We start from the raw sequence: 24881 nt of genomic DNA, 5'->3' as shown, positions 1-24881 counted from the left end.
TGTGTTCCTGTTTGATTGCAGTGTGTGTGTAAAACAAGCATGTGCCTTTCCATTACACACATATTTGTTATGACTGTGAGAGTGTATGAGGGTGTGTCTTTGAGCAATGTGTGTGTGTGCCTGTGTCTGTGTGTGCTGGAGGGTGTTGTCTATGAATGTGTTAGCTGTGTACTGATATTATTTGTCCTTATGTGTGTGTGTGCATGAGTATGTGTACCTGTATGGAGAACAAGAATGTCCCTTTCCCATTCAGCATGTATGTAGTAGAGGAGGAGCCTCTGTTCAGGCCTTTCTCTTCCCTTTCACCTATGCCTCTCAGCCCCTCATGTCCCTATATACCACCCCCATTCTTCCTCCCTCTCCTTCCAGGAGGCCCGAGTTCTCTCCCCCTGAGTGAGGGGCTTCTATAGAGAGACTGTGGAAGGTCCATGGCTGGACGATGATGATGGCTGGCTGATACTTCTGGTCCTGAGGGTGGGGTAGCAGTCTTCCCCCTCCCCCACCAGAAGTAGTTCCAAAATGCCACAGGAACTCTGGGCTCACTCAACTTCTGAAATACCTTCCTCTCTCCTCCCAGGGTGGTGCTTAGAGCCCCCAGGCAGAAAGGAGAGGAGCCAGGGGCCCACTGGGGGTACAATTCTTTTCTCTTCAGGCCTCCATGGAAGTAGCCCCAGCAGGAAGACTGATCACCACCCCCAGGGGTGGGATCAATGATGCCATATTCCCGGCATGGGCTAGACCCCTGGTGCTCAGTGACCCCAGCCAGCTTTCCCTTCCCTGTCTCTGCTCTCCTGTCCACCCGACTCCCCGGCAGTTCACCCCCTCCTCCCCTTCCTCTCTTGCAGGCCTGTCTGAAGAGTATGCTGCGCCCTCACTCCCCACCTGGCCTGGCCATCCCTGCCCCCCCAGCCTGACCCCCGGCCCCAGCATGGCCCAGGGTGCCATGCGCTTCTGCTCGGAAGGCGACTGTGCCATCTCCCCGCCACGATGCCCACGCCGCTGGCTCCCCGAAGGCCCAGTGCCCCAGAGCCCCCCCGCCAGCATGTATGGTAGCACAGGCTCCCTACTACGGCGGGTGGCAGGTCCAAGTCCCCAAGGCCGGGAACTTGGACGTGTGACAGCACCCTGTACACCCCTGCGTGGCCCCCCTTCACCCCGTGTTGCTCCCTCACCCTGGGCACCCTCTTCACCCACTGGGCAGCCCCCACCAGGGGCCCGGAGCTCTGTGGTCATATTCCGCTTTGTGGAGAAGGCCAGCGTGAGGCCACTGAATGGGCTACCTGCTCCCGGAGGCTTGAGTCGGAGCTGGGACCTGGGTGGGGTCTCTCCTCCCAGTCCCATCCCAGCCCTTGGTCCTGGCTCCAACCGAAAGTTGCGGCTAGAAGCATCCACATCAGACCCACTCCCAGCTGGAGGAGGCTCAGCTCTGCCTGGCAGCCAGGGCCTTTTACACAGGCCACCAGCTCAACCTCAGGTTGGAGCAGACGGCCTTTACTCCTCTCTCCCCAATGGGCTGGGGGGACCCTCTGAGCACCTGGCCACATTATTCCGAGGACCTGCTGACACTGGACTCCTTAACCAGGTATGTGATCTCCCTTGGGCTCCCTGGAACCCCAGAGACCCAGCAAAGGCCAAGGCTTGTCTTCTTGGTGGTCTTGGGCCTATCAGCTGTTCACTCTGAATCCTTCAATCTGTGCTAAATCTGCCTCTTTCTTGCCCTCTTTGTTTGTCCTTATGTCTCTGCACCTCTGTCCCTGTATGTTTTTCGTTCTGTGTTTCTGTCCCATGTTCTTGTGTCTTTGTGTGTCTGGCTTTATCTCTGGGTGCCTGTGTCTATGTCTCCCTCCTTGGCTTAGGGGGACACCTGGTCCTCACCCAGAGAAGTCTCCTCTCATGCCCAGAGAATCGCTCGAGCCAAATGGGAATTCTTCTATGGCTCTTTGGACTCCCCCAGCTCAGGTAAGGCCTGGGACTGAGGCAAGGGGAACAGGACAGGGCCTTTTCCACAGCAGCCATGGCGGGCTAGGGAGCCTTCCTTTAAACCTCCCCCTATTCTTTCCTGGGCTTCTGAGTCAGCTAATGCCTCTCTAGGCCTCAGTCTATCCATCTGTGTTATGATAGGGGGTTGGGGGATGGCAGCTAGGTTGGGCACTTGGAGGAAGCTGGGTAGTGGAGGGAGGGGATGGCAGGATGTCAAGGGTCATTCCTTGGAGTAGAAAAGAGGCTGGTCTTCCTCAGGCCCCTCAAAGCTGTTTGATAAGAGCTTGATTTGAAATGAGCTCCACTGGCACCAGGAACAAGCTGAGTTTGTAGCAGGAGGAATGGCGGCTAGACAGTGAAAGAACTTCCTGCCAGTTTGAGGCAGTGGGGGAGAGTTCCTTCTGAGAACAGAATCAGGACAGGGAGCTGACCTGAATAACCTCCTGACCAGGATGCCTGTGCACACTGCAGGTGCTAAGCCCCCAGAGCAGGCCCCCCCATCTCCACCTGGGGTGGGCTCAGGGCAGGGCTCTGGGGTGGCTGTGGGGCGAACAACCAAGTACTCCGAGACGGACCTGGACACAGTGCCCCTGAGGTGCTACCGCGAGACCGACATCGATGAGGTGCTGGCTGAGCGGGAAGAGGCTGACTCGGCCATCGAGAGTCAGCCCAGCTCTGAGGGCCCGCCTGGCACTGCCCGCCCACCTGCCCCACGTCCCGGCCCATGCCTTGGCCCTCGTTCCAGCCTGGGCAGTGGCAATGAGGATGAGGATGAGGCAGGTGGGGAAGAGGATGTGGACGACGAGGTGTTTGAGGCCTCACAAGGGGCCCGGTGAGTGGGGGAGTGGGAGAGGAAAGTGGCTTGCTCCTTCCCACTGGCCCAGAGCCAGAGTTGGGCTCAAAGGGATGGGAATAGAGACAAGGGTGGGGCCAGGAATGTCAGGACAAAGCGGTGTGCTGACAGGGCGCTGTAGCACTCAGGATTCCGGACAGAGGCCTGAGGCCTGGCAGGGTGCTGGGGGCGGGGGGGGGGGGGGGGGGTGGTGTGGGGACCATCAGCAAGAGCCCAGGAGGGTAGGGGCAGCCAGGATAGAGGAAGAAAGGTGTTCTAATGAGGGCCAGGGGCAGAGTGACAGGCCGAGGTCAGAATCAAGCCTGGGGGCCTGGGAGCATCAGGCTAGATCCTGGATCCCGGCAGGAGAACGTGGAGTGTAGGGGCCTTCCTCTCTGTCTCACACCCCATTGCAGCCTGGAGCCTCATCTTCTTTTCCTAAGATGTTGCCAGAAATAGAAATGGGATGGCAGGAGGAGAGAGGATCAGGGAGAAGGAGGAGAAAGGGAGATTAACAGGGAGTGAGAGAGAAAGGGGATTGGGTGTTGGGTATGGGTAGGGCTGGGGTGCTCCAGGGTCACTAAATAGCTTGGCAAACCTGTGGTGGGGACCCCATACTCGGGTGGCTCTTTTCGGGGGCTTGGAGCCTGTGGAAAGGGGATGATAATCCCCTTCACAGAGTCGGTATGAAAGTTCAATGAAATGCTACCTGAGAGCTGTCCTGTAGGCCCCTGATCAGAGATTCTCCTCCCCACCCCTGCAGGCCAGGCACCCGAATGCCTCACTCCGGGCCTCTCAAGTCGCCTCTGCCCTTTCTACCTGGGACCAGCCCCTTGGCTGATGGGCCCGACTCTTTCAGTTGTGTGTTTGAAGCCATCTTGGAGTCACACCGGGCCAAGGGCACCTCCTACACCAGCCTCGCCTCGCTGGAGGCCCTGGCCTCACCTGGCCCAACCCAGAGCCCGTTCTTCACCTTTGAGCTGCCTCCCCAGCCCCCTGCCCCCAGGCCTGACCCACCTGCTTCTGCCCCACTTGCCCCTCTCGAACCGGATTCTGGTACCAGCTCTGCTGCTGATGGGCCTTGGACACAGAGAGGGGAGGAAGAGGAGGCAGAGGCCAAGCAGGCCCCAAGGAGGGAGCCCCCTAGTCCCTGCCACTCAGAAGACAGCTACGGGCTGGGGGCAGCTCCCCTGGGCAGGTGAGTGATTCCTTTGGGTCCTCAGACTTGAGGCCCCAGGGCCCCAGGGCCCCAGGAACAGTTGCTCTAAGGGACAGAGCCTGAGTGTGAAGATGTAGTTTATATTCTTGACCCCTGATAGGAGTGGTTAGGGGATACAGATGTGTTTTCTCATTTGGAGGACTACTTCCATTGGCTGTGAGTGGGAGCCCCTCACAGCCTGCAGCCTTGGTCTCAGATCCAGTGACTTGCGAAACCATGGTTTAGGATTGAAGGGTCCCTAGAGGACACCCTCCTCTTTCTCTAGAAGGGCCCTTCCCTCCCCAGACAGAGCCCTAACCTGCTTAGAATTCTTCTGATCTTACCCTCAGTCAGCCTGGAGGTTTCTCCCAAAGATGCAGCCACCAGCTTCTTTTGCTTCCCTCCCATGTCACCTCCCCCCTCCAATCTAGAGTCTCTCACCCTTCTCCAGGAAGTCCTTTCACCAGTCTAACCTTTCTGCTCTCCCCTCTGCCAGCTACCCTCTCAGTCACTGAAGCCATGGCAACAGGAGGGGGTGGCCAGGGAGACAGGGTTGCCTAGCAACTAGGAGTTTCCGGCCTCTGTCTCTGGGGTGACAGGTGGCTTTGTGAGTAGAGCAGTTGGGGTGGGAAAGGAAGGCAGAAGGAGACAGGGGATGAGGAATTCACTCTGACCCCCAATACCCTCTACCCCAGAGCCTACTTCTTTGAGGGTGTAAGAGAAGGACTGGAGGAGGCTCCTCTCCCTAAAAGGCGGGAAGAGGAAAGACATAGGAGCAGGAAAGTGTCCCTGCTGCCCTCACATCTTTGTCTGACCCTCCACTGTTCCTCCCTAGCAGTCCATCTATCCTATCTTTGCCCATAGTCTCAGACACAGAAGACTCTGTCCTGAGTAGGTCCAGTGTGGGAATGGGGAATCTATGTCTAATAGCAAACTTAGGGAGCTTTGGGGAAAGCAGCCAGAACTCCCAAAGCAGCAACCTGGATGTGGGTTAGATTTGAGGAAGGACTTCCACAGAGAGGTGGTAATGATGGAGTAGGCTGAAGGAAGGAATCTCCTTCTCTGGAGAAAAGAAAAATGCCTTCCCCATGTCCCAATCTTCCCTTCTCTGTCTACTGGGTCTGGAGGCAGAGGAAGGATCTGGATGGCCCCCGAGGGCTTGCCCCACCTCTGAGCTGGTGTTCTACCCTGGCAGTGAACCGCCCCTGAGCCAGCTCGTGTCTGATTCGGACTCAGAGCTGGACAGCACAGAGCGCCTGGCCCTGGGAAGCACAGACACCTTGTCTAATGGGCAGAAAGCAGACCTGGAGGCTGCGCAGCGCCTAGCTAAGAGGCTGTACCGACTAGACGGCTTCAGGAAGGCGGATGTGGCCCGGCACCTGGGCAAGAAGTAAAGGCACTGGGCTGGGATTGAGAATGGGGGGAGAAGGAATGCATCCTGTGGGCAGCACCTCCACATCCCCTGTATCTAATACCCCCAGGTCTCTAGGTAAACCCCACCTGGCCCCTTGACACTTCCCTTTGAGACTCCACCTGTCTCTCTGCCCTGCCCACAGCAATGACTTCAGCAAACTTGTGGCTGGAGAGTACCTGAAATTCTTTGTCTTCACGGGCATGACTCTGGACCAAGCTCTCAGGTGGGTGTCCAGCCCTTTGAGGGCAGCGCCTACTCTCCAGGCCTGGTGCGCAGGGCCTCAGTTATGCCTCCTCTGAGCCCCGTGACTCCCCTAAACTGCCCTGAAGTCACCCTTTCCCAAGCTGTCTGGGCATGGCCAAGAGCCAGGGCTGCCTGGTAAGGGGACCTTGGGTAGAGGTGACATGTCCCCTCTTCCCACCTCCCCAGGGTGTTTCTGAAGGAGCTGGCCTTAATGGGTGAGACCCAGGAACGGGAGCGCGTGCTGGCCCACTTCTCCCAGAGATACTTCCAGTGCAATCCTGGAGCCCTGTCCTCAGAGGGTGAGGAGGCCCGGGGCAGGGCATTCCTGGCTGGTCACTGAGGCAGATGGGCACATCTGTGCAAAGCAGCATGAGTGTGTGTGCAGAAGTACCCGAATGCATGAGCTTGCAGGCATGCAAGCATGCATGTATGTATGCAGACAGTACTGGCACGGCTGCACAGATGTGGAACTGTGCATGTGGGCAGGTATAGTGCTAGGTAGGGTCTAATGTGTGTTGTGAAGAGGCACGTGGCAGGTGTGTTTGCATGCCGTTGTTTGCATACATGTGCAAGACAGTGCTTGGCCTGAGTAGGGATTCTATTTGGTCTGCGTAACTGTGTGGGGCCCAATGGCTTGCATAGACACAGAGGCATGTTGGTGTTGGGGGCAAGCAGAGGGCTGCCCCCAGAACCTTAGGGAGTTAGGTAGGGTGACCTAAGAAGAGGGAGAGGTCCCATCTGAGGGATTTACTGGAAGAGAGAGGTCTTTGCTCTGGAGGGGTTTGCTAATGGGGTCGGGGACTTACAAAAGTGTGGTTGTGAGCCAAAGGGGTTCCTGAAAGGGGGCAGGGGATGAACTGGAAGATTGAGGAAGATAGATGTGGAAGAGTCCCTGCGAGGTGGCCAAGGCTGAATGTCAATTCTCTCCTAGACGGTGCGCACACGCTGACCTGCGCCCTCATGCTACTCAATACGGATCTCCACGGCCACGTGAGTAGGGGGGATGGCGGGAGGGAGCCCGGAGCACCCCGTCCAGGCCCTCAAGGCCTGGGAGGCGAAGGACTCCCCAAGCTCAGAGGCCTCTGTGCCCTCCATTAGAACATCGGGAAGCGCATGACCTGCGGAGACTTCATTGGTAACCTGGAGGGCCTCAACGAAGGCGGCGACTTCCCCAGAGAGCTGCTCAAGGTGGGGGGTGGGGCGGGGCGGGGCAGAGGTCGTTGGAGGGGAGGGACAGGGGACCTGTCAGCAGGCCTCCGAGGGAGGGGCGGGGAGGGGCCTGCCACCACCCAGTTCCCGCTGTGGAAGCCTGAGCTCTAGTGACTCAGCCTGGGGACCGCCCCCTCCCCCAGCCCCCACAAGACTGGCTTTCCCGGAACATGCGCACTCGCAGTCCCAGCGCGCAGCGGGGGGGGGGGGGGGGGCGGGGAAAACAGTTCTCGAAAACACGTGACCAGCAGACCCTGGACCCTGTATTTTGGCTTCGTTAGCGCCCCTCCTTAAGTGTTCACTGAGGAAAGGGGTGGGGTGTGTGTGTGGGGGTCTCTGCAAGGGCGGTGGGGCGCGCATAGGTACACCACTTCCCTCCCCGCGCCCAGCCCCCGCCCCACGGTGTACGGTCACAAAGGCCTCTCTGGTACCGCTGCACTGGAGGGACCCGGAGATGGGGGCCCTGAGAGGGACAAAGGCTTTCCGGGGTCCTGAAGCCAGTTAGCACCAAGCTGGGACTACACACTGCGCTTCTGGCTCCTTAGTGGGCAGGCCCCGCGCCCAGGCGCCAGGTCCTGAGGGGTTAGCTACACTGGAGCGGGTAGGATGGGAGGAGGAGGGGGGTGGCCTGGTCCTTGGCTTCAGTCCTCTTCCAGATCGGGTGGCGTTTTATCTGAGAAGGCCTGCACTCCCTTGAAACCCCCAGAGTTGTCAAAGGGGTCTCCCGGCCACCGCATACATGTGACAGCACTGGAGTGTCCTGGGGCGTGTCTGTGAACGTGGGGTATGTTGAGCTTCTGAGTTTGGGAACGTATCTTGAGTGGGGCCGTCCACTGTGAGCTGGGGGGGCGTCAGTGAGTTGGGGTGTATGCTGACTTGTATATGTGAGTTAGGGTCTGTGAATCGTAGGGCTTTGACTTGCAGTGTGTTTGTGCTTTAGGGCTTATGACTTAGAGTGTGTTGGGATGTAGGTTGGGTGTTTGTGTGTGTTGGGGTGTATATCTACGAATTGACTATCTGGTTTATGACAGGTGTCCATGAGTAGGGGGTGTATGTCTGTGAGTTAATGACTGTAAAATTTGAGGTGTACCTCTGAATTTGTAGTGTCTGTGAGTTGAGGTGAATGTGTATTGGTGCATCTGGTTAGTTGGGGTGTATGTAAAGTGGGGTGTTTGAAGGTGATTATATACTCGGGCATTTGAAGTATCTGCGGGTCGGTGAGCTGGGTAATTCCACGGCTGTCTCCATCCCGCGCCGCTGTCTCTAGCCTCGTGGCCCCTCCTGGCTCTGTAAAAAAGGGCCGCCAGGAGGCGTTCCGACCTTTCTCCTCACCACCGCACCCTGACGAGACAGGAGAGCGCTCCAGACCCTACAGGGACAGCCCATCTCACAGCCCTAACCTCCCAGCACCCCTAGAAAAGGCCACCGCGCCGCCCCCCCACCGGCCCTCCCAGGCGCCTCCCCCGTGACGGCGCGCGGCGGGCCCTCCTCTCGGTCGGACGCCTCCATTTTGCGCCGTCCCCGCCCCTCGCCCTCGCCCTCCCCTCCGTCGGCGCCCACCCCCCCACCCGCTCTCGCCGAGCTGCAGAGCAGACAGCGTCGCCGCCGCCGCCGCCGCCGCCGAGCGCTCCGTGCGTCGGTGGGAGCCGGGCCGGGCTCGGGCCGGGCCGGACCGGGCTGCTCGCGCCGGCTGTCGGGGGAGCCGTCCGCGGGCCGTCCGGGCCGTCCGCGGCCGAGGCCGGACGGCGGCATGGCCGGGGGCCGCGGCGCGCCGGCCGGGCCAGCATGATCGGTGTCAACAGCATCCACAGCAGCGCCGGGCGGCTGCGCTCGCGCTCGCTGTGCTCCGTGCGCTACGGGCGCACCCACCGCGGCGCGGAGACCCTGTGCTACGGCTGGCCGCAGCGCTCGCGCAGTCTCAAGCCCGTGCTCTACACCGACCTGGTGGTCAGCCGCCTGCAGAGCCGCAAGAAGAAAAAGGCGGTGAGGGCGGTGGGGCCGCGGCCCACGCCAGGCTGGGGGACGACCGAGGGGGTTGCTGAGGGCGGCACGCGACTGAGGGGGCGGCTTGAGGGAGGCGCCGAAGGCATCGCAAGCCGAGGGGGGAGCCCGACACGGACAGAGCCCACGGGTAGCCAGGGGTGGGCATGGGGTGGGGGTAGGGCAGAGACCCTCGGATCAAGTTGGGGATCGCAGACCAAAGGGTCTTTGGACCTTCTAGATGAGAGCATGAGACGGAGCTCACCTGTGGGGTTTAGGAATTTTCGAAGGAAGACGTTGTGGGCCAAAGGAAGTGCCGAGAGGGGCAGGGGATGAACTGCAGGGGTGGAGACAAGGACCGCAGGTTGGCTTTCGGTGGCCACTTCACGTCCTGGCCCGAGAGTTGGAGTGTGAGGGCTTAGCGTCTGCGCCTTGCTGAGTTTGGTCGGGGTGGTGCTGGGAGGGCTGAGTATGCACCTGACTGGGTTGTGCTGTGTATGCATCTGACTGGGTTGTGCTGTGGGGTGGAGGTCGTGGTGTACCTGCCCCTGGCCAGGGTGTGCCCATGTGGGGTGCTTGGCAAGCCTTGTGGTTGGGTATAGCAGTGGACAGTGAAAGAGTCAGAGACCGTGTTGTGTGGGCAGTGGGGGGCTGTGTCCCATCTTGGAGAAGGTGCCGACGTCACCACTGCATCCAACTCCTCGCACGCAGGCATCACACGCCACACGCTTAGCCGCATGTGCTGGGGACACACCCACTCACGGACAGGCTGGTGGAAGCGCCCCCACAGTGGGAGCCACTGGTGTGAACCCACGTTGCAGGCTACTCCCAAGAAGAGGGGTCCCCTATGCCACTACTGGAACCCATCCTCTCCTCCGACCACCCCAAGGCCCCTGCAGGTCCCCCAGGCCAACTGTACAGAGGCAAGTGACTGGTTCGGGAATTCACAGGGAGTTTGGAGTGTGTAGGGTTTGGAAGCTAAAACTATTGTCTTTTAGACTAGTGTCCACTCTGCAGGAACATGAAGTATGTGCGTGGGCGGGGGGCTGGACCACTCTGGCATTTGGCTTGGTGGGGCTCTCTGGGTTGGGCCAAGATCTCAGCTTGCACTGGGGCTGGGAGCCATGGGAGTGTGTTCTCTGTTAGCCAAGGAGGGAGGTGACAGGGAGAGTCCTGTTCCTGGGCCTCAGTTTCCCCATATGCCCTGTGTGGCTTTATCCTGTCGAAATAGGCCAAAACACATGGTTGGGGAAAGGAGAGCTTCTTAGGCTGCGCTTTTCCATTCCTTCTAGGGCTGTGCTTCCCCCACCCAGGTTCTGAATAGGATGACTCTTAACAATAACAACAACAGCAAAGATAAGAGCAGTTGCTATTTATTGCACATAAACTGTACGCCAGGATGTCCTGTGTTAGTTGCTTGCCCTATGGTAAACACGTGGTACTTGGACTTCCCTGGCCGTCCAGTGGTTAAGAGCTCCCAGTGCAGGGGTGCGGGTTCTATCCCTGGTCAGGGACCTGAGATCCTGCATGCTGCGTGGCGTGGCCAAAAAAAAAAATAAAACGACCACGTGGTGCTACGTTTGTTCTTCCCATGGAGACTTGTCCAAAGTCATGCAGCTCAAGTGGCAAACCTGGGCCTGGGTCCTAGTACCTTGTTCTAGAGCCTGTCAGTCATTACACCCTACTGCCCATCCCCACCCCCAGTTCTGTCTCCTCCCCCAAACTTGGAGGGAGGGCTCCGAGCTCTGGCATTGGTGCACCTCCCCCCCAGGATTGACCCCCCACCCCCTTGGTTTGTTCCTCCCTCTGCAGGCCTTGTACAGCTCCATCAAGAATGAAAAGTTGCAGTGGGCCATGTGAGTCCTGGGGCGTGTGAGGGGCTGGGATGGGATGTCGGGAAGGGGCTGCCTGGAGAGGTCCAGAGCACTGAGATGGGCTGAGTGAATCCTGGGGCTGTGGAGCCGGGGAGGCGGGTGAGAGCACGAGAGGCAGTGAGGCTGCCTCACTTCCTTTTTTGGAGGTGCCCGCCTGGACGTGGGGTTCTGTGTCTTGTCTCTAGCTGGGTTGTTATGACAAGCTGGGTTGGGGTGGGTGGCCATTGTCAGCTGGCCTGGGATGAGGGTGCTGAAACAAATGGGGGGAGGTCTCTTGGCACCCAAGTGGGAAAGTAGAAGTCTCTGGAAGTAGGGCCCCCGACCAGTAGAGGGAGAGCCTCCTCCTGGGTCCTAGGGAGCCCAGAGCGTCACAGAATTGTCTACTCTTGGCAGCCCCAGTGGAAACAGAAAGACTCAGAGTTAAGTCTTGGAAGAGTCTAGTCTGAGGGAGGAGGTCTACTTTTAGTCGAGTCCCCCAGTCTGAGGTAGAGCCCTCATCTAAACAGTCAATAGATCACTCCTACTTGCTGGTATCTGCTGAGAGTCCAGTCACTGCTCAGTTTAGCTGGGAGCTCCCAGTCTGCAGGAGAGAAGACCTCAGAGGAGGCAAAGCTCAGGACTGGGGTACAGGGGGGATCAGGGAAAGCTTCTGTGAGCATTGGTCTCGGGGCAAGCCTTGACGGAGAGGAAGCATTGTTTGGGGAGAGAAGGAGGGAAGTTGGCATTTGGGAGGCCAATGTGTGGTGGCTGAAACGAGTGTGGGGTGAGGAGACCAAGAGGAGGCAGGCTAGCTGGAATGGAGAGTGGCAGGAGAGAGACAGTGTTGGTGAGGATGTAGTGTAGGCTCCAGGTGGAAGGCAGTAGGGAGCTACTGCAGGTTCTTGATGAGGGAGTGACAAAATAGAATCAGATTCTTTAGCTGATAGCTGACAGAGTTTGCAGACCAGGAGGTACTAGGAAGCTCCTTCTGCCACCATTTAGCCAACAAGCTACGAGTAAAGCCTGGTGCTGGGTGTGGTTGAGAGGCTGATTCAGACATGTGTCTGCTCTGGTGGAGAAGGGAGTGAGGGGTGTGTGTGTGTGTGTGTGTGTGTGTGTGCAGAAATGGAGAGGATGGGGCTGCGTACACGTGAGGGGAGGAAGGGACAGACGTGGTCCTACCCTTGGGAACTCTAATCTGGGGGCAGAGACATGCTGCCTCGAGGACCCCTGATCTGAGTGGGGAGGTACAGCTACACCCTGGTGCAACCCGGTCTGAGGCCGGAAATGTGGCTCCAGGAGCCTTGGGCTGAGGGGAGCCACGCCCTATGAGAGGGGCAGTCCCCCCAGCCCCTTCTTCACAGACACTGGAGGAGCTTTCCTGGGTGGCAGAGGCCGGGCCTGAAGGGGGGGTCGTGGCTACACGGCCAGCCCCCTCTGAGGTGATCACACCTGCAGAGACGAGGAGGAGCTGAGACGCTCTCTGTCTGAGTTGGCCGACCCCAACCCCAAGGTCATCAAGAGAGTCAGCGGGGGCAGTGGCAGCGGCTCCAGCCCTTTCCTGGACCTGACTCCCGAGCCCGGGGCCGCAGTCTACAAGCACGGGGCCTTGGTGCGAAAGGTGCACGCAGACCCTGACTGCAGGAAGAGTACGTGGCCAGGTGGGGAGGCCTGGGGGATGGATGGGAGTGGGCCTGTCTCAGGCCCCTGTGACTTGTCTTCCTTCCCCCCAGCACCTCGGGGCAAGCGGGGCTGGAAGAACTTCCACGGGATCCTCAAGGGCATGATCCTCTACCTGCAGAAGGTGCGGGGGCCAGCTCAAGGGGCTGGGGCTGAGCTGGCTCAGGGGAGGGAGTAGGGGCGGGTCGAGCTGGGCTGGGACTGCAGCCAGGACGAGATGGGCACCCCACAGGAGGAGTACCAGCCTGGGGAGGCCCCGTCGGAGGCTGAGCTGAAGAACGCCATCAGCATCCACCACGCACTGGCCACGCGTGCCAGTGACTACAGCAAGAGGCCCCACGTCTTCTACTTGCGCACCGCTGACTGGCGGGTCTTCCTCTTCCAGGCTCCGTGAGTGCCCTCCTCCTGCCCATCCCAGACCCCTTCACTCCACTCCTAGCTTGCTCCCATCCCTTGTCCCTGGATTGCCTCATTCCTTCTCAGGCCAGGACTGGCATCCCTGGATGGAACCCTGGGCCCAGGTCCCAGATGGCTGTGCTGTCTCCCCAGGAGCCTGGAGCAGATGCAGTCCTGGATCACTCGCATCAATGTGGTGGCTGCTATGTTCTCCGCACCCCCCTTCCCAGCTGCTGTCAGTTCCCAGAAGAAGTTCAGCCGCCCTCTGCTGCCCAGTGCTGCCACCCGCCTCCCCCAGGTACCCCCAGCTCTGTCCACCTGGTGCCAGCGGGACGGAGTGAGGCAGGCCTAGGCCGACTGCACTCCAGGCCACTGTGTATGATACATGTAGATGTCCAGTGCACCAGGACATGGGCCATAGGGGGGGCGTGCAGAGGCTGAAATACTGTTGGTTAACCCATACATGGTGCTTTGTTCGTCCAAAGGATGGGGCACCTTTTCTAAAAACTTGCACAAAGGCACTGTCTCTGCCAGAGTGACCATGCTCCCCCGGCCTCTAGGAGGAGCAGATGCGGACCCACGAGGCCAAGCTGAAGGCCATGGCAAGTGAGTTGCGGCAGCACCGGGCTGCCCATCTGGGCAAGAAGGCCCGGGGCAAGGAGGCTGAGGAACAGCGGCAGAAGGAGGCCTATCTGGAGTTTGAGGTGAGCCTCCCGGCCCGGGCAACTCTGTGGCTCCTTGCTCCACCGGTGGGACCTCTGTGTCCCCATACAGAGGCTCAGACTAGTGATTCATGGCATGGACTCTAAGAGTGGGACTAGCTAAGTGACCCTGGGCAGACTGCTTAATCCCTCTGAGCCGCAGTTTCCTCTTCTGTGGGACAGGGACAGCGTTCCATCCCCACTAGGGAAATAAAAGGAGATGATGTCTCTTACGTGCTCAGTTTTGCCAACTCTGGTAAAGGCTCAAGAAACATTAGCTGTTACAGTTGACAGTCTAGAGAGAGCCCAGAGAAGGTCACCAAACTACCCAGGGATCATGTCGCAGTCAGTCCTTGGGGGCTTTTGGGGCTTCAGAGGTAGGCAAGAACGTGGCATCTCCTAGCCTTCTTTGGCATTCCCTCCCTGCTGCAGACGGGGGTGGGCTGGGCAGACGGCGGACAGCAGGCTCATCCCTGCCCCTCTGCCTCAGAAATCTCGCTATGGCACATATGCAGCGCTGCTTCGGGTCAAGCTGAAGGCGGGCAGTGAAGAGCTGGATGCGGTAGAGGCAGCACTGGCCCAAGCCGGGAGCACGGAAGACGGACTCCCCCCTCCTCACTCCAGTCCCTCCTCGCAGCCCAACACCTCCAGCCAGCCCCGGGCTCAGTGTCCTGGCCTAGAGTCTCGCGCAGGGGCAGGCAGTGGGCGGTGGAAGCCCTGAGTTGAGGGTGGGAGTGGGGCGGAGCGGGTGGTGCCCACCAGGCACCTGCATGACAGGGCCCTGCCTGAGCCCGGGCCGGCCTCGGGCCACCTGGGAGGGCCCCTCGGTCCAGGGCCTGACCGCGCCGGACGCGGTGTCCGGGGCAGGGCAGGGCTAGGGCACGGGCCTCAGGAGCCTTAGGCTAAGGGCCCCTCCGAGACCCCCTTTTTGTGATAATGTTTTGCACTTTTTCGTACAGGGGACTGGGACGGGAGGGGCCAGGGTCCCTAGACTTTTGATGCTTTTTTTTGTGTGTGGGGGAGACCTGACGTTTCTGCTGAGACACCCCACCCCTGACACCAGCAATCGCCCTCCACCCTGGGGCCTGGCTCAGACAGAAGCCAGGAGTTGGGGCTGAGCTGGTTTTCCCTCCCCCTTCCATGAGGGCTCACCCGCTCTTTCCAGAGGTGGCGGAAGGGTGTCCATGCTGAGGCGCTATGCACAGGCCGGGGGCAGCATGGCCTTGCTTTCCCTCCTTCAGTGGGCCCTGCCCTTTGTATAGCCTCCACCTCCATTAAAACTGCTCTAGACTTGCTGGCTGGGCCTCCTCCTCTATCCAGTGCCTGGCCTGAGGCCAGGATAGGCACTTGGTTCCCAGGAACAATAGTCACACACATCAGGGGCTGCTCTAAGTTGGGGAGGAGGCCACGCCCCCTCCCTTTCTCATGAGAATGTTTTATTTGCCCCAACTGAAGGGTGGGCACGGGGTGTTAAATAAGAACTGGAATAGGTGGGGACACTGTACAGAGGGAAGGGGGCTGGTGGGTGGCAGCAGTTCAGTGCACCTGAGGCTGGGGATGTCCGTGGCAGAGCCCTCCTGGTGGCTCAGGAGGGGGACCCAGCTTCTCTGCTTCCTGTTCCACCGACTGGCTCCCATATGCACTGTCCTCCTTCACCTCTGCTGGGGGAGTGGACACGGGGAAGGACATAGGGAAGAGTCAAGGCCTCAAGCCTCCCACCCTCCAAGCCCAGATCCACCTTTGAGGTAGGGCCCCTTTACCTGTGCTAGGCAGCTTTTCTCGGGTCTCAGGACCCCTCAGCAGCCTCACTCCCTCGTCCAGGCCCATGTCAGACAGGGCATCCAGCAGGCCTGCCAAGTCCCCACCAGCCAGCTGAGGAGAAGGACGAGGCAGGAGGCTTGAGTCATGGTTAGGGTGTGGTGTCCGCAGAGAAGCACCAGAGACCTGAGGCTGGGGCATGGAGCACGGGACGGGGACCGACTGACCTTGTAACTGCGTAGGAGACTGCCGCTGGGTGAGGCCGTCTTTCGATATGTGTCCACCAGACTGCGCAGACCCAGCCGTTCTGCCAGCTCTGCCCAGCTGCCCTGGGCTCCTGGCCCGTCTAGCAGATGCTCCAGGTTCTGTAGGACTGTATCCTCGAGTGGCATCTCTGGCCCTGAGGGGGACACACACATAACATGTTAGTTACCCCCCAGAGATGGGCAAAAACACAGCTGAATGCCACCTTTCTCACGTGGTAACCTGATAGATAAGGCAGGAAGGGCCACCGGGGGCAATGGACGGAGGACAGGGATGGAGGAAGGGAGACCTCCTTGAGTGGCCCTGAAGGAGAAGAGACCTCTGTGAGCAGGGGTCTGGGGTCTGGCATCTGGCAATGGGTGGGGAGATCTCACCTGCAGGGCTAGGTGGGGTCAGGGGGGGCGCCACGGTGTCCTGAGCAGCATTTAGCAGCAAGGTCTTCACCTGGGGAGACAGCCTCAGCCTTGACTACCTCCCATCACAGTCCTTAAGCCCAGGTACCAGATACTCAGGACCCATCTATAAGCCCAGCTGCCCCATCCCCTGGTACTTCTAGTCCCAGGCTGGCCTCACCTTGCTGCTGCGAGTGAGGTCAAGAGGTGTGTGGCCCCGAAAGCTGCCTCGGGTGTCCCTCTCAGGGCCCTCAGAATCTGAGTCACTACCAGAGGTGGGGGGCGAAGGCAGTGGGCACAAGGGCTCCTCGTTCTCTGCATGGATGTCGGCACCTGGGTGAGGGGATAGTCACGGAGAAGTACAACAGGAGCCCACATTAAGGATGCAAAGTGGGGGGACTGGGAAGCCCCCTTTCCTATCCGCCAGCCCTGTTCATATGCCCCTGAGAGTGAGACTGACCGGCCTTCAGAAGGAGGCGGGTGAGGGTCGGGGATCCCAGTCCAGCTGCCAGGTGTAGGGGCGTGTTTCCCGCAAAGGTACGGGCATTCACGTTGGCCCGGAGCTGTGGGGTGCAAAGGAGTGGTTGATCACAGCACCAACTGATTGGCTGTCCCTCCGCCACACCCTCCCCATCCCTAGTCCCTCCACACCCTTGGCTCCATGCCTTCCACAATCCTCAGTCCCACCTTGGTGACCAGATGGGTGACCAACCCCAGCTCCTCCATTTCTGTGGCTAGATGCAGGGCTGTTCGGCCCCCCTGCCGCTCTGCAGCCTCCACTTCAGCTCCGTTGTCCACCAGCAGATCCAGGCACTCGGGGCTTCGGGCACGGACCGCCAGGTGTACAGGGTACAGCCCTAGTGACACAGGATGCTCAGCCTGCAGCTGTGCCCCCAATGTGACCCCCTGACCATCTGACCTCGATGCCTCCTGTCCACTACAGGCACTCACCAGGTACCCTCTCTGGTCCCCACCCTTGCCCGCTGGTCCAGGTGATGAACTCACCTTCAAAGTCTGGCAAGTGCAACAGTTGGGGCATGCTGGGAACTCCACTCCGCAGAAGGGTGCGCAGCACGTCAGGGGCACTGGCACGTGCCCGGAGTGCCAGGTGCACGGCTGAGTCTCCATGCCGATCCAGCAGTGCTGGATCTGCGCCCACCTGCAGCAGGAAGCTCACCACGCTGGTCTGCCCGGTGATCACTGCCAGATGCAGGGGCGTCTGGGGAGGCAGGCAGGCAGAGTAAGCCAGGCCTGCTCCTGGCCTAGACCCACCTGACTTCCAACCCCTACCCCCTCACCAATAGATGCCCCTCACCTGGTGCAGGTGGTTAGTGAGATTAACAACGCCGAGGTGCGGGGCGTGGTAGATGACGTGGGCTATTTGCTCAATGACGCTGGTCTGCCCGTGGATGATGGCCAAATGCAGCGGCCTGGGGGTTGGGGAGTAAGCCTCTGGCCTAGTGAGCCCAGCAACTCAGCATCCTTCACTCTCAAAACCCCACCACCTCCACAATCTCTCTCCCTCGGCCCCGCCCAGCCCAGACGTCTCCAAGGACATCGCTGCACCTGAACTTAATACTTCCGAGCACCTTTTGCACTAAGTACGTACTATTATTGTGCCCCTTTAAAACTGAAGTGTGCAGAGATTAAGTATCTTGGACAGAACTAGAGCATAACGAGGCCAGGCTTGAAACCGGGTCTGTCCAACTCCAGAGCCCTGGCTCGTTTTAAGTCCCTTTCCCGCCCCGCCCCCCACGACCTTCCACCGCGCCAAGCCCAGGACCCCGCCCGCCCGGCCGCCCGCCCTCCCACCTACGTGTCTCCGTTCTCGTCCTGCGCGGTCAGCAGGTGGCGCTGTCCCGCCAGCAGCGCGCGCGCGTCTGCCGTCACGCCGTAGTCGAGCAAGGCTCGGGCGCTGCGCTGCGCCAGGCCGAACAGGCGCGCGTTGTATTCCCTTGCTGGGGGCGACAGGGGGTGTGGGCATGGGCTAGGTCCCCACCCGCAGCGTCCCGACCACCCGGATTCCCGAGGCCATACCTCGATGCAGCAGCTCCGGGGCCTGTTCGCGCTGGAGGGTCCCGGAGGGGGCGCTCAGCTCTGCTGCTTCCTCCCCAGCATCCACGCTAGGCGCCTCGGAGGCCATCTGCGCCCCGCCCCCGCCTCCCGGGTAGCAGCCCATTGGGGCCGCACCGGACTGGTAGGGGCTGTAGGCCAAGGAGGAGGAGAAAAAGCCGAGGCTGCCACCTGTGGACACAGGCAGGACTGTGGGGAGGGGGCACCAGGAGGACTCTTCCAGATTTATTCCCCCACAACTTTTCTTCCCTTTACCCCTCCCTCATCCATTCCCCTTCCTGCCACCAGCACTCACCTCCTCCTCCAGCTCCTCCATAACCCCCAGCCGAGCCCCCAGAGCCTCCACCCATGTGGGAGCCACCCCCAAAGGGCTGGGAGAAGGTGGGCAAGGCTTTCCTCCGCTTCCGCTGCACCTCCTCCTTGTCTGGGGGGAGAGGCAAATGAGATATTAAAACCCCAACTCACGCCTTGCTTCAAGAGCCCTGTCCCATGTTTGGTAATGGCCTTTCCCCTGAAAGCCCTCAGGCTGGCTCCTAGGGTCACCTCTTCCTGGGACCTTCCCTACTCCTGATTTGACTCATGGGTCCCCTGATCTAGTTCTTGGGACCCTCCAGCCAAGCCCCCACCCTCCAGCCCCCGTGGGATCTTCAGCCCAGCTCCACCTTCCACCAGAGGATAATAGGTGAACTGTTTGGAGTCAGAGACATCCCCCCCACGCTTGCGTTTCAGTTGCAGGAACACAGTTACAGGACGCTCAATCTTCATCTTATGATAGGGAGGTGTCCGGAACACAATGGCGTACTAGGGGAAGGAGAACATAAGGTGTATTAAGGCCTTGGCCTAGTTTCGGCCCAGGCCCAGCCCTGGCCCTAGGGTACCTGTTTGTGAACATCTGTGGGAGAGAAGTCCCCGAAGGCCTGCCATCCATTCTCATCATCCTCGTAGAACCGAACCTCAATGTCATCTACAGGGGAAATTGAAGTTTGGCCACAGCTCCTAGTAGAATCTCCAGGGCCATTTGTCCTGGAGCTGTCCCGGTCCCCAAGCTTGATACCCAACATCCCTAGCTCCCAGCCTAGGCTCCAGCCTCACCTTTCTGCACCTTGTCACAAAGCAGATAAACCTCATCTCCACCCCGCACAGAGCCAGCTGTCTTGTCCATTCGAGAAATCTTCAGGTTTGAGGCTCCAGGAGACTCTATGGAGATGGGATATCAATTACTTGAGAGGGTATAATAGCCATGGTCCCAATTATGAAGCCAGGGGCTTTGTATTATCTGAACAACCCCAAAGGTACAGGAACTGCTAGTATCTTCATCTACTCAAGATGGAAGCCATACTCAGAGAGGGGAAATGACTTGCTCAAGATCACTCAGCTCATACATGGTGGGGCCAAGTTCAAACCCAGGCCTATCTGACTCCACAGTTCAAGGTTGCCCTCCATGCTCCCTCTGGCACCCAGGCCCCAGGTGATCAGGATACTCACTGCTGTCATGGATGGGCTGAGAGATAACTGGCTTCAGGGGCAGAGAGAAGGAGCCATCACTGGCTCGAAGGAAGGCAGAAAAGCGCAGCCGCACAATGCTCAGATCCATCACCTTCTTTAGTTCCTTGGCCTCCTGCTCCAGCTCCCGACGCTCGGCCTCTGGGCAGCGGGCATACATGTGACCCCTGGAGTCCTCCTCCTTTTCTACTCCTTCCATGACCACCTCCCATGACTCCCTCCATGTCCTCCATACCCGTAAGGCCCTGGGGCCTGGAGCGAAGCCGCTGTCTCTGAAGTTTTTGTATCATAATCTCCATCATGTTCTTCTTGGTCACATGCAGGACACCCAGGTTGTTAAATCTGGGTAGGGGAGGGGAGGAGTCAGAGGCCTTGCAGGCAGTTCTTTCCTCCTGAGGCACCCTCCCCACTGCCAGGGCTCAGCTCAGCTCTACTTCCTCTAGGAAGCTTTTCTAGTTTTCACTTGGGGCCTTGGGTTCTAGGGCCAACCAGGGTCTCTCCCCTTGGTCAGATGCTAAGCTCACAGAGGTGGGCTGGGGCCTAGAACTGGCAAGCAATGAGGGGGCACGCCAGTGGAGACCAGGGGTAGGGGGCACCTACTGGGCAGTCATATCCTTGGGCCCCACAGACACTGCGCAGACCCCCAGCTCCGAGCATTGCTTGCCCACCAAACTGTGGGCGTGAGCACGAGGCGGGTCACTGTGTGTTACCAGGTCCACCTCTATCTTGGCCGGTCCCTCGTAGTTACAGATCTGTGAGGGGTGAGGGCTGTCAGCAATGCCCATGAATACACTGTCCACTAGCCCACCCTCCAGCACTATCCTGGCTCACCTTGACAGTGGGATAAGTCTTCCGACCCTTCTCGCTGGAGGCACCTGGCAGTCCTCCGTGGGAAGGGCCTTCACAGCCATATCGAAATCGGAAGCCTCGCTGAAGGTGCCAGGGCACAGTGACATTGTGACCAGGACAGACACCAGCCCCCCATCCCCCCCAGCCAGCAGTGACCATAATGACTGGATGTGTGTGTCCTGAATCACAACCACACCACTGTGATCAGCAGCAGCTAACCATCCCAACCCTAAGTGGGTCTGTGTCAGTTACCCTCCCTGTGGCCACCCAGCTGCAACTACCCCACTCGCCCCCAAAGCTGAAGCCATCCCACACTATCCCTTCCACTCGCTCACCTGCTTAGGCTGTTCCACGATCACCAGGTAGGGGCCATCAGCTGGGGACAGAGGGGCCTTGCTGAGCCAGGATCTCTGAGCCCACTCCCAAGGCAGAGGGCACATACTCCTGCCTTCCCCTCCCTCCAAGACAAGGGGAGGTCAGGGGACTTACTAACCTGTCTCTGGGGCTGGCTCCTTGGGCCCCACCATGGACGGGTTGAATTTGAAATCATCATATTCAATGATGCCATCCAGACCCTGGTTTGGAGACAGACTGGGGTGGCAGCTGATTCTGAGTCACCCCCAGAGCCCTCCACCTCTCAGCTCTGTAAGCCCTCAGTAATGACTCCCTCTCCTCCCCAGGCCCATATGAAAGCTCCTACTGTAAGCAGTTTGTAGACAGACTGACTGACAGGCAGGGTGAGATAATCTGAGGACATTACAGGTGTCGGGGAGTAGATGGCACTCCGAAAGACGGGCAGACAAGCAGACAGGCACGGGGGGGGGCAGACGGCCGGCTTTGGGGCCAGGCGGCGTGACTCACTGGGTCGTAGCAACTGTCCATGTCTCTGGGCTAGGCCCGGCTCTGTCCGGTGGCTTCGGCGAGTCCTGTTCCCCAGAGTTTCAGGCGCCCGCCTTAGGTGGGGAGGAGTGGCGGGGGTAGGGAGAGACAGATCAGGACGGGAGTTGGGGGAAGAGGGGGGCCCAAATTTGGGGGAGGGTCCGATCTCCTCCAGCTACCCGTCCGGGTGTGGCGGGCAAGATCCGGTGGAGGGCGAAATCTGGAGCTGGGCTGGGCCGGGCCGGGGAAGGGGCAGGAAAGTTAGAACAGCTTAGGAAAGTCCCGAAAATACCACGGGGAGGCGGGGCCGGAGGGGGCGTGCCTGGAAATGACGTCACTGGCCACTCCCCCGAGGCGGGAGGGGCGCGAGGTCTTCTCGCTGGCCTGCGGGCGCCCGCAGCACCTCTACAAGCAGAGGAGCGGCGAGACCCAGAGAACGCCCCGCGGGGTTGGGGGCCACCTCCTCCCTCCAGAGCAGGCGCCAGGGCCTGGAGGGTCTTTCAAGGCCGGGGGAGGCTACTTAGTCCGGGGCCAGGCCCGCCTCCCGTCCCCTTCCCCTCCCCCGTCCTGGAGCAACCTCGGGATTTTCTACTCCGAGAGAGGCCACGGCTGATTCACCCCGGGGGGTTTTGGGGGGATATTCCTACTGTAAGGAGGCCTCCTCCCCGAAGGGCTGTAGGCGGGGGCTCTTCCCAGTCGGGGGCCCCGGGGTTCTGCCCCGAGAACCGGTCTCTGGGGCCACGGGGCGGCGGGAGGAAAGGTGTCTCCTCCTTGGGATGGGTTCCTCTATTCCCTCTCCCCGAAACATCTGTACAGCTGTTGATTCCCACACCGCACCTGCTTTGGGGGCCCACGCCGCCCCCAGTCCCATAGCCGTGTGTAATGCATGTATGTGTCTGCATCACAGGTGTACAAGTGTGTTTCGGCCCATGTGCTTGTGTGTGCATGGTGTGAACATGCGTGTACAGGTGAGCGTCCTTAAACTAATCAGTGTGGACACATGTCTGAGCATGTATGTAAGGGCACAGGTGAACATATCTTTGAGTTTCTGTGTGAAGGGTATGGGTCCAGGCACCTGTGCACGGGTGAGTGTGTTTTGCGTGTGCATGTATGTGTGAGTCTGAGTGCATGGACGACCCTGTGCACCCGCCGGCATATGTGTAGAAATACGTACGGCCCGCGTCTTTGTACAGGGATATTGATGTGTATCCGCGTGTCTTGTTCGTGTGCGTGCTCTCTAGAGTGTGCAGATGCCGCTCTTAAGCTCTGGGGCTCGGTCAGCTAAGGGCCCTCCTCCTGCCCTTCCCGGCGTCCCGCCACCCAGGGGTCTGAACCCAGCCACTCACCGCGGCGGCGGCTCCGGTTCCGGATCCTCTCCTTGCCCGACCCACCTCGGACGGGTCGCGGCACCTCTCCAACCACCCGGACTCCAGTCGGGAAAGCCCCTTTTCGGCCCCCGGGAGGGGGGAATTCCCGTGACGTTCCCGTGCGTCACTCGCCATGCTCTTTTTTATTGGCTGAAAGTTTAAGTTCCGGACTCGCGCAGCCAATCAGGAGTGGCTCAGGCAGCCCCTTAGAGGAGAAATATTTGCGCAGCGCGGGAAGCAGGAGTGAGAATGACTCTCAGGCGCTGGCTCTGGCCTGGGGACCAGTCCGCTGCGGGATCCGCTGACCGAGTGCCATTCCCCAGTCGAAGGACCCGGCTCCAGTCTCCTCACCCACCCAGGCATGTCCCAGCCGGCTGGCAGCCCCCGCTGCTGCTCGGCTTTATGGTGCGCCTAATACTTGGCCACTTCTGAAGCCGGGGAACCCCAAGGGGAAGCTGGTTTGCCTCAGCCCTCTGGCCCCCCGCCCGGAGCGGGGCCCCGCTGCCGGGAAGACTTAGGGGAAGAGGGAGGAAGTTGATCTTGCAGTCGGTTCCAGAGTGCCATCTGGTGGCCTCTCTGGAGCCGCGAGGAGACTCCGTAATCTTCTCTTAATCAGTCTTCCCTGGAAGAGACAATCTGTACCTAAAACTTGTTCTATAAATGGCAGGTTAACAGCTGGCCAGACTTTCAGACCTGAACTCAGGTCTGCGCCGCGTAAGAGAAATGAGTTGTTTATTTGGGGGACTCAGGCCTTGTTCATCGATCACGGAGATTTGGAATATTAGAATGGAAAAGGCATCCAAAATTAATAGTTAAAACTTCCTCCGATGTAGGAAATTGCCTTTTATACAGTTTCCAATGTCCGCTTCGACCTTTCTAGTGGCAGCAAGGTCAGTACAGAATTTCACAAGGTGCTGAACTCCGAGGCTGGACATTTCTGGTTGGTAGAATTTTTTTTTAGGAGGTGCCATGAGTAATCTCCATTCTTGCAGGCGTCCTCCCTTCGGCTCACCGAGGTAGAACACAGGCTGTTGTTTCAGATCTTTCCTGCAACTTGCCCCTGACCTTAATAATGGAATTACAGGCCTGCAGTAGCTCTGCATAAAGGGAGACTATTATGGCCCTTGATTTGGGCTATTTCCTGTCACTTCCCCCTCTTCATGTTGCCTGCAAATGGAATGTGCCAGATACTGTGTTAAGATACTTTAGTATAAATTCTTATTCTTCCTCCCAGCAGCACTAGGAGGTAAATATTACCTTTACTGATAAAGAAATTAAGGCTCAGAGAGGTGAATTAACACAACCAAATACACAGCTAGAAAGGGACAGAGTGAGAATCAAACCCAGTCTCTTAACTCTAGGACAAAGCTCTTTCCCCTAAATTTGTATAAAACAAAGCAGGCCTTTCCACCGCACTGTGGGCCTCCAAATAATTTGTCAAAATCCAGAGATATTGTCTACTACCTTCCCCTGGTAAATCAGACCCAAAACCGTTAAATTAAAATGGAATGAGGTTAGATTGGTGTACTACAACTTAGTGAACCTGTGCTAGTTACCATTGATTACAACTGTCCTTTCAAAGTGCTCATAAACCAACAGCTGAAATTGGCATGAACACTTAGTCTCCAAAATGTCTCTAAAAGCAACCCTAGGGCTTGAGCTATTCTTTTTTATTTATTTATTTATTTATTTATTTATTTATTGGCTGCGCTGGGTCTTCCGTTGCTGCGCGCGGGCTTTCTCTAGTTGCAGCGAGCGGGGGCTACTCTTCGTTGCGGTGCGAGGGCTTCTCTTGTTGCAGAGCACAGGCTCTAGGCACGCAGGCTTCAGTAGTTGTGGCACATGGGCTTCAGTAGTTGTGGCTCACGGGTTCAAGAGCGCAGGCTCAGTAGTTGTGGCACGCAGGCTTAGTTGCTCCACAGCGTGTGGGATCTTCCCGGACCAGGGCTCGAACCCATGTCCCCTGCATTGGCAGGACGATTCTTAACCACTGCGCCACCAGGGAAGCCCAAGGGGTTGAGCTATTCTAATTATGAGATTCTGAGCTGTAATTTCTTTCTATTTATTTATTTATTTGTTTGTTTATTTTTGGCTGCATTGGGTCTTCGTTGCTGCACGCAGGCTTTCTCTAGTTGCAGCAAGCGGGGGCTACTCTTCGTTGCAGTGCACAGGCTTCTCATTGCAGTGGCTTCTCTTGTGGAGCACGGGCTCTAGGTGCACAGGCTTCAGTAGTTGTGGTGCATGTGCTTAGTTGCTCCGCAGCATGTGGGATCTTCCCGGACCAGGGCTTGAACCCATGTCCCCTGCACT

General features: G+C 58.8%; 2 protein-coding genes across 6 annotated transcripts; one reads left to right on the top strand and one right to left on the bottom strand.

The window, feature by feature from the left end:
• The first annotated feature begins 712 nt into the window (after positions 1–712).
• PSD (pleckstrin and Sec7 domain containing) lies at positions 713–14781 on the top strand. 3 transcript variants are annotated; one of them, XM_029245452.1, is made up of 16 exons: positions 713–1582; positions 1857–1959; positions 2452–2812; positions 3576–4010; positions 5206–5400; positions 5567–5647; positions 5854–5966; positions 6599–6657; positions 6766–6855; positions 10669–10712; positions 12168–12358; positions 12443–12513; positions 12622–12779; positions 12939–13083; positions 13346–13489; positions 13977–14781. In XM_029245452.1, exons 1-16 carry the CDS (start codon positions 929–931, stop codon positions 14205–14207), a joined length of 3075 nt encoding a protein of 1024 aa, XP_029101285.1. In that variant the 5' UTR covers positions 713–928; the 3' UTR covers positions 14208–14781. The 3 variants fall into 3 exon arrangements, 2 of the variants coding, with proteins under 2 accessions (XP_029101285.1, XP_029101286.1); XR_003797049.1 differs by lacking the exons at positions 13346–13489; positions 13977–14781 and adding an exon at positions 9568–9779 and having other exon boundaries at positions 806–1582; positions 12223–12358; positions 12939–12949; XM_029245453.1 differs by lacking the exon at positions 13977–14781 and having other exon boundaries at positions 806–1582; positions 13271–13442.
• An 89-nt stretch (positions 14782–14870) lies between these two features.
• Positions 14871–22640, bottom strand: NFKB2 (nuclear factor kappa B subunit 2). Of its 3 annotated transcripts, XM_029245456.1 has the most exons (23): positions 22551–22640; positions 21187–21278; positions 20819–20900; positions 20661–20701; positions 20308–20406; positions 20077–20228; positions 19712–19818; positions 19459–19617; positions 19066–19170; positions 18852–18937; positions 18636–18774; positions 18269–18397; positions 17938–18144; positions 17717–17858; positions 17216–17330; positions 16906–17119; positions 16588–16757; positions 16361–16463; positions 16082–16233; positions 15883–15952; positions 15472–15644; positions 15247–15358; positions 14876–15147 (listed from the first exon to the last, which is right to left on the bottom strand). In XM_029245456.1, exons 2-23 carry the CDS (start codon positions 21205–21207, stop codon positions 15023–15025), a joined length of 2703 nt encoding a protein of 900 aa, XP_029101289.1. In that variant the 5' UTR covers positions 21208–21278; positions 22551–22640; the 3' UTR covers positions 14876–15022. The 3 variants fall into 3 exon arrangements, with proteins under 3 accessions (XP_029101290.1, XP_029101289.1, XP_029101288.1); XM_029245457.1 differs by lacking the exon at positions 22551–22640 and having other exon boundaries at positions 14871–15144; positions 21187–21464; XM_029245455.1 differs by lacking the exon at positions 22551–22640 and having other exon boundaries at positions 21187–21466.
• Positions 22641–24881: the final 2241 nt, after the last annotated feature.

This window comes from Monodon monoceros, unplaced genomic scaffold (assembly GCF_005190385.1).
Source record: "Monodon monoceros isolate NGI ecotype Baffin Bay Population unplaced genomic scaffold, NGI_Narwhal_1 Super_Scaffold_4, whole genome shotgun sequence".
Taxonomy (NCBI): domain Eukaryota; kingdom Metazoa; phylum Chordata; class Mammalia; order Artiodactyla; family Monodontidae; genus Monodon; species Monodon monoceros.
The sequence above is the reverse complement of the archived record's forward strand: the minus strand, read 5'-3'. Positions and strand labels throughout refer to the sequence as shown.